The sequence below is a fragment of the Macrobrachium nipponense genome, chromosome 22 (assembly GCF_015104395.2).
Source record: "Macrobrachium nipponense isolate FS-2020 chromosome 22, ASM1510439v2, whole genome shotgun sequence".
NCBI classification, from domain to species: Eukaryota; Metazoa; Arthropoda; class Malacostraca; order Decapoda; family Palaemonidae; genus Macrobrachium; species Macrobrachium nipponense.
The window spans coordinates 62,918,524-62,926,797 of NC_087213.1; the positions used below are offsets into that span (position 1 = coordinate 62,918,524).

At 47.3% G+C, this 8,274-nt stretch overlaps 1 protein-coding gene across 1 annotated transcript in view; it reads right to left on the reverse strand.

The window, feature by feature from the left end:
- Positions 1-4,741: 4,741 nt before the first annotated feature.
- The window catches only part of LOC135198303 (fibroin heavy chain-like), a 4,914-nt gene continuing 1,381 nt past the window's right edge, over positions 4,742-8,274 (reverse strand). Inside the window, exons 2-3 of the mRNA XM_064225873.1 lie at positions 6,836-7,990; positions 4,742-6,563 (exon numbers count right to left, since the gene is read on the reverse strand). Of these exons, the coding sequence (XP_064081943.1) occupies positions 4,885-6,563; positions 6,836-7,990 (2,834 nt within the window). The 3' untranslated portion in view covers positions 4,742-4,884. The remainder of the gene's footprint in view (positions 6,564-6,835; positions 7,991-8,274) is intronic.

Consider the following 8,274-nt stretch of genomic DNA (forward strand, 5'->3'; position numbering starts at 1 on the left):
GAAGGTTGAGATTGCTGGGCACCAGGAGGAAAGGCTGGGTCTGTTTAGATGTAGCAGGTTGTCCCTGTTGGGTAAACTGGGACTGCTGCACAAACTGCTGCTGATGCTGAAGTTTTTTATAAGGCTGGCAACCTCTTACCAGCCTTCTTTGGTTTTCTTTTTTGCCAGCAGTGGGAACGGATTCCTGTTTCCTCTTAGAGGAAAAATACCCCACCTAGCTCTAAGGCTCTGGTTGAGTCTAGCAGCTTCGTGTGGACTTCGTTCACTGCGGACTCTGGGAAGAGATCGCTCCCCACATGCTCGCAGCCAAGAGTCTATTAGCTCATGCCTGATAGTGCACTCTGAAGGACATTTGCTTCCGGCAGTTCCTCCTGGCTTGGAAGAGTCAAAAGCGTTCTGACAGAACCGTCTGAAACTTGTGATTTTGCCAGAACTTGAACAGCGGTTCGTTTAGCGTAGGAAAGGGCAGCCATTTCCGTAACGATAAGAGAGTTGAGGGACCTGCCAAACTATTCGCGCATCGAACTCTGCCTGATTAGGGAATCCGGCAGCCTAGGTAATTTCTCACGAACTGGTCCATGGCGCAGTCCGGCTTGAGTTTACCCAGCGTGAATGTAGCTGGCAGGTTTTCCCATAACTCTCGAAGGCGGGGAAGAGTGGAGAAGTAGACTCCGACTCCCTCAACTGTGGAATGGGTTCATCCTTGAGGACTGCCTGAAGAGCCTTCTCCACCAATTTCGTGGCGAACGGAAGAAGAGACCCTCCTCTTCCGTCCGCGAAAATAGTGAAGGGACTCTTGTAGGCCTGGAGTCTAGTGTTAGTACACTCCCAGTCCTCAAGGCAGTGAACCCATTCTCGCTGGGCGTGATCTCTACTGTAGAGAACTGACTCCTTCGAGATCTTGTCCTCTCTCGTAAGAGCCGTTGGCGTCAGCCTAGCATACCCGATGAAAGGCTGCGTCAGACCCGGGGGGTAGAACTCGAAGTCCTCAATCCTTCGAGTACCAAACTCCGGGATCGAAATCATCCCGTCCTTAAAAGGAGCGTAGGCCGCTACTCTCCATGGATTCTCCATAGAGAAAGCTGGCAAGGAGTCGTAAGGCGGAAGTTGGAGAATCCCCGTGCTAGATGCAGGGGAGACTGGGGGAGGAGCCTGAGATAGCCCTGCTACTCGTCCTCATTCTCTCTCATCCTATTAGAGAGGTCCTGGATAGACTGTCCAGTTTGAGACAGACTGTTCGATAATTGCGCGAACATCTGCTCAAAACGTGTTCCCCATGCCGAAATTTGGGAACCTACCATCACCCCTACCTGTTCCATCATCCTGGTGAGACAGAAGAGGGAAACGCAGGTGCTGGTGCTTGCCACCCCTGCCGGCATAGCCGGAGAGGGGGCAGCGGAGGCGGGAGAAGGCAGCGACTCGGTGGTAGCGCGAGCCTTCTCCTTCGAAGCCTTGCTTCTGAGCTCTTCGACTGGGAAGAGCTCGGCTTAGCCTTCACCGCATCGGCGTATTGAAGTCGACGACTTCCTGGCCGAAGAAGACGAAGACGACTTCCTAGAAGTCGACTTAGACAAGGTCTTCGGCTCTCTCTTTCCCTTTCTCCTTAGGAGGTACAGAGAGAGCGGGAGGGCGGCTAGGGATCTCGGATCCCGCAAAGCCTTGGAAAGAGGCGGAAGAAGAAGGGACAGGAGAAGATCCAGGAGCGCCCAAGGAAAGACCTTGGGCGACCCGACAAACCTACCTCAACCAACAAATCCTCGCTAAACTACCGCCATCGGCTCGAGGTTCAGGTCCAGGGCAGCGACGTCCGGAACTGACTCCTGGGAGGCTACGACCCCAAACGAATGCTGGAGTTCTTGCTGGATGGAGGCTATCACGGGGCGGCGGGACAAGGGTCGACGTAGCCCGTCGACTTGCCGCGGGGAAGATCTGGATGGCCAGCTTCCTATCTAATATGTGGAGGGCTGGCCCTTGGCGGCGTTTTTCCCCAAAGCCGCCCACCCACGCTTTCAGGGTGGCGAGGGCGACTTCCCTCACACCGCTAGCCTGAAAGAAAGGCGGGATTAGCTACCAATTGTGGACAGGGTTAACAAACTTACGAACTAGAAGTTGTTAGTAAAATCATAAGTAAGCTTATAATGGACATACCCCATCTCCCAGCTGAGCGACCAGGTCGTAGCATATAGCGCAGGCTTGCGGGGTGCCAGACGATCGTCTCATTGTACGACGTGGCACACGGGGCGTGGGACCTGCACTCGTCATGTCCACGAGGGGTCATAGAGCGTCGCATTACAGGCCGGGACCTGGCAGTTGGTAGCCTGTAAGTGAAAAAAGTACATGAGTACAGAGTAAACACTTACAGCCTAACATATGCTCCGCTGGTGCCGGAGCGATAAAGTTAGATAAAACCAGAGCCCCGCTAAAATACGTGTGGTAACCAGGTTGGAAGATAGGCTATGGCTCCGCCAATGGCGGAGCACAAGAATCACCAACCAACTAGGAGTGGTGGTAATGGAAACCACGACGGACAATGGCGGGGTGGGGATGGTTGATAAAATAAATATAATAACACACAATTCATTGTAAAATATCTTATAATAGGGTATATATCCTTAAAATAACAAAATTAAAACAACTTCTCTCCACCCGTCTACTAGAAGAGTGCGTAGGTAAGGGTAAGCTCCCTTCCGGTAGCGGGGGAGAGATATAAGGATATAGTAGGCAAGCAACCGACCATCCATAGCGCCCACCCTGCCCGCTAGCGGAGCCAATATCCTATAACCAAAGGGGCCCCGGCTGCGACGGAAGGTTCCTTTCGTACCGTAAGGGAGGTGGCTGAGCAATGGGAGGGGGGAGGGAGGTCCCGGCGAAAACACGGCGGGAGCGAGAAAAGGGGGGCAGGGATGGCCTACTCCTCCCCGCCTCACCAACTACCCGCATGGAGACCCGGTACCTCATAGTGGTCCGCCCTATACCCCCTGCTGGTGGAACCCCCCGGTCCACCTCCGAGTGTGAGAGAAGGCGATGAGGTTGTTATAACAACCAAGGGGTCCCCCAGCTCCTCCCTACATCAGAGAGGGAGGGAAGGGGCAGGGTAAGGTGCTGTAGGACACGTGACCGCAAGTGGCCTAGGCCGCGAGCAACACAACCGTGGTAGGGCCACGTGAACCAAGCTGTACCAACATGTGGAACAAGCACCTAGGCTAGCCTAACACCCTAAATAATAAAATACATCGAAAAGGGGGAAGAGACACTTTTAGTAAAAGAGAAAGAAGCCCAGGAGGAGGCAGACTGTTCCGAGAAACAGAAGCCTACTCGGAGCCAGCGATAGCCGATGTAGAGCAAGAGCCGGGATGCTGGGCCGAAAATAATAATAATGATAGCCCTAAATACCAAGCTAAGAGAATGGTAGGAGGGCTGAACTAGCTAAAACTCGATGTAAACAATGAATGTGAAAAAGTAAGCCCATAAGCATAAGAAGTCCCAGTATGGAGGACCGGGAATTCTTACGAGGCGGCATGGCCGCCACGAGACAACCGGGGAACCGTATATGACCTATAAAAAGGAAATACTGGTACCCGGAAGACAAAAATACAGTAAAATGTTACTTATGAGTTACTTAACTTAGCCGTGGCGATTGCAGAGCGTTCCATGATACAGATACGGATAAATCGCAAGAAAAGCACAAGCACAAGAAAATGGCGACTTGTCGCTGGCGCTAAAAATTAAGGATGACCGCTAGGGGCGCTGCTGTCCGTGGCGTCCTCTAGTAGTAGTAGTAGAGGCTGCATCGCCCGTTGGTATCAGCTCTCTCTTGGGGGGATTCTGGTAGGGAAGTTCTAATTGGTGTTTGGCTCGTGGTAGTGTTCCACACTCGCCCCTATATCATACCGACACTTCTTTTTAAGAGTGAGCGAGTCAGTTTTACTGACATTTTCTTAATTTTGTTTTTCTCTGGTAATTTTAGGCTAATTTTACCTAGAAAGAATGATATTAAGGATACTTTCATAGGCCGACACGAGCTGAGCCCAGAAATTTTACTAATACCAAAATCCACTCTGTAATTTTTATCCTAACAATGAATTGGTAAAGCATTAGTCTTGCCATGTGTATACATTATATAGTTTATGTAAGAATTGCATCCTGCTATGTTGGAGAAACAAGCAGAAATTTGGAAAAATCTCTCCAAAGATAGTTTAGCTATTAGTACATATGGTAAGAATAAATTTTTTTACTTCATTTTGGGACAAAAATCACGGACGCAATTATGATTGTAAAACAATGTTTAAAAGCAATAATATTAAAGAAACGCAGAGATGTGAAATGGGCACTGACTAACTTTGTACCGAGAGTGGTTTGGAACAATCCTTGAGTAGCATGGACAGGATTGGTATGGATTGACTTAGTAGAAACTGGTTTTGGCTGGATAAAGAAGATACCGGGTAATACGATTTTGTTTTTCTGCCATTGACTTGTCTTACTTGCCTGGTAATCAGAATCCTCCCCGAAAGAAACCCTTTATGGTAGAATCTTAAATGTAAAAAAATTTAAAGAGTTTGTGATATCTGCAAGGACATGCATATTCAGTGTTTAACTTCACTTTAATTTTTCTCTGACGAAGGTCCAAGTAGCTTCACAGTAGCCCTTGAACGTTAAATAATTTTTTATGTGTATAATAATATGCTTTAGAAAATCTACACAATAAGGGGAACACATCTAAGGTTATGAATATTACAACCAGTCATTGTCTGTGCTTTATTTGATAAATATTTTATACAAAAATATTCCTATTGTGGCATCTCTTTCTGTTAAAAAATATAGATGATGTGAGTATTTGCAAAGCCATTTGTGGTATGGATTAAATGAAGTTTAGCATTTCTTTACTTAGTTGATGTAAGAACTAGAGGAATCGATAGGTGGGAGAAAGCTGTTGGCATCGTAGACCCCAGTGCCAATGAGGTCCTGGCTGACTTCACTGGTGTCATATTGATCATTGTTGTTGTTGTTGCCATTTCCATTAGTGCTGTAGGCATCAAAAGCTCCATCACTAGCATCATCATCGAAAGAACCATATACATCGGAGTCAGTTTCGCTGGATTCATATCCATTAGAAGCACCGTTGCCGTTAGGACTGAAGCCATTGAGTGCCCCATTACTCTTTGTAGCACTGTTTCCATTAGAGCCATAACCATTGGAGGCTCCGTTACCATTATTAGCCCCATTGCCGTTAGAACCATAACCGTTGGAAGCTCCATTGCCATTCGTAGCCCCATTTCCATTAGAACCATAACCATTGGAGGCTCCATTTCCATTCTTTGCACTATTGCCATTAGATCCATAACCATTGGAGGCCCCATTTCCATTCTTTGCACCATTGGAGGCTCCATTTCCATTCTTGGCACCATTGCCATTAGAGCCATATCCATTGGAGGCACCATTTCCATTCTTTGAACCATTGCCATTAGAGCCATATCCATTGGAGGCACCATTTCCATTCTTTGCACCATTGCCATTAGAGCCATATCCATTGGAGGCTCCATTTCCATTCTTGGGACCATTGCCATTAGAGCCATATCCATTGGAGGCTCCATTTCCATTCTTTGCACCATTGCCATTAGATCCGTAACCATTGGAGGCTCCATTTCCATTCTTTGCACCATTGCCATTAGATCCGTAACCATTGGAGGCTCCATTTCCATTCTTTGCACCATTGCCATTGCCGTAACCATTGGAGGCTCCATTTCCATTCTTTGCTCCATTGCCATTGGAGCCATATCCATTGGAAGCTCCATTTCCATTCTTAGCACCATTGCCATTAGAGCCATATCCATTGGAGGCTCCATTTCCATTCTTGGCACCATTGCCATTAGAACCATATCCATTGGAAGCTCCATTTCCATTCTTGGCACCATTGCCATTAGAGCCATATCCATTGGAAGCTCCATTTCCATTCTTTGCACCATTGCCATTAGAGCCATATCCATTGGAAGCTCCATTTCCATTCTTGGCACCATTGCCATTAGAGCCATAACCATTGGAAGCTCCATTTCCATTCTTGGCACCATTGCCATTAGAGCCATATCCATTAGAAGCTCCATTTCCATTCTTGGCACCATTGCCATTAGAGCCATATCCATTGGAAGCTCCATTTCCATTCTTTGCACCATTGCCATTAGAGCCATATCCATTGGAGGCGCCATTTCCATTCTTTGCACCATTGCCATTAGATCCGTAACCATTGGAGGCTCCATTTCCATTCTTTGCACCATTGCCATTAGATCCGTAACCATTAGAGGCTCCATTTCCATTCTTTGCACCATTGCCATTAGATCCATAACCATTGGAGGCTCCATTTCCATTCTTTGCACCATTGCCATTAGAGCCATATCCATTAGAAGCTCCATTTCCATTCTTTGCACCATTGCCATTAGACCATATCCATTGAAGCTCCATCCTTTCCATTCTTTGCACCATTGCCATTAGAGCCATATCCATTGGAGGCGCCATTTCCATTCTTTGCACCATTTGCCATTTATCCGTTAACTTGGAGCTCCATTTCCATTCTTTGCACATTGCCATTAGATCCATAACCATTGGAGGCCATTTCCATTCTTAGCACCATTGCCATTAGATCCGCTAACCATTAGAGGGGTCCATTTCCATTTTTTGCACCATTGCCATTAGATCCATAACCATCTTGGAGGCTCCATTTCCATTCTTTAGCACCATTGCCATTAGATCCGTAACCATTGGAGGCTCCATTTCCATTCTTGCACCATTGCCATTAGATCCGTAACCATTAGAGGCTCCATTTCGGCCATTATTGCACCATTGCCATTAGATCCATTAACCAGTTGGAGGCTCCATTTCCCTATTCTTAGCACCATTGCCATTAGATCCACCGTAACCGTTGGGAGGCTCCACTTTCCATTCTTTGCACCATTGCCATTAGATCCATAACCATTAGAGGCTCCATTTCCATTCTTTGCACCATTGCCATTAGAGCCATATCCATTGGAAGCTCCATTTCCATTCCTGGCACCATTGCCATTAGATCCATAACCATTGGAGGCTCCATTTCCGTTGTTGGCACCATTGCCATTAGATCCATAACCATTGGAGGCTCCATTTCCATTGTTTGCGCCATTGCCATTGCCATTAGAGCCATATCCATTGGAGGCACCATTTCCATTCTTTGCACCATTGCCATTAGAGCCATATCCATTGGAGGCTCCATTTCCATTCTTTGCGCCATTACCATTAGATCCATAACCATTGGAGGCTCCATTTCCATTCTTTGCGCCATTACCATTAGAGCCATATCCATTGGAGGCTCCATTTCCATTCTTTGCACCATTGCCATTAGATCCATAACCACTGGAAGCTCCATTTCCATTCTTTGCACTATTGCCATTAGAGCCATATCCATTGGAGGCACCATTGCCATTTTTTCGTCCATTGCTCTTAGAGCCAAATCCGTTTCCACTTCCATTGGAACCATAGCCATTATTGGCATTGCCATTTCCATTGCCGTTACCATAGCCATACGGTTCAACTCCAATGAGTTCGTTCACGGAATAAAAATCTTCAGCTGTAGAGCAGTCAAAGTTGAACCACCAGTCGCACACCAAGTATTGCTGGTTAAAGATGGTTCCGTTGGGGCAGAGGAAAGAGTCCTTCTGGCGGCGTCCATTGGGACGATCTTGGCAGATGTGGAAGACTTGGCAGCCGGCTTCATCGGCCGTGTCGGCGTAATAGCCAGGGACATTCTGCTCATCACACGAGAATCCAGTGTCGGGGACGGAGGCCAAAATGGGGTAATCTTCTCCTGGGACACCACCACCTTTCCAGGGATGTTCTCCAGTAAGAGCAGCAATGGCCGGATCTACTCCATATCCATAGCCGTTGCCATTGCCTCCGAGTGGTCCTCCGGAGGGGGCTCCATAGCTGGTGGACGGTGGCCTATCGGCAGCGGCAACACTTACTAAAACTGAAAAGGAATCGGGTAGTGTTGTAAGAATAGCATTCATTCCCATTTAAGAGCATGCAGTACGTGCCCGTGAACTTGGCACATATAAGTAAGGCAAGAGCATGTACGCAGTCAATGCACACACCTTTACCCTATATACTGTATGTATAACGATTGTGTAAGCATGAGCATACATTTGTGTGTTTATACTGTATACATTACATATGAATGTATCTTTAATAACGTCCAAGCTGTGATATAACGTATTCCAAAACCTGAATCAGTCATTGTACCAAAATATTGAA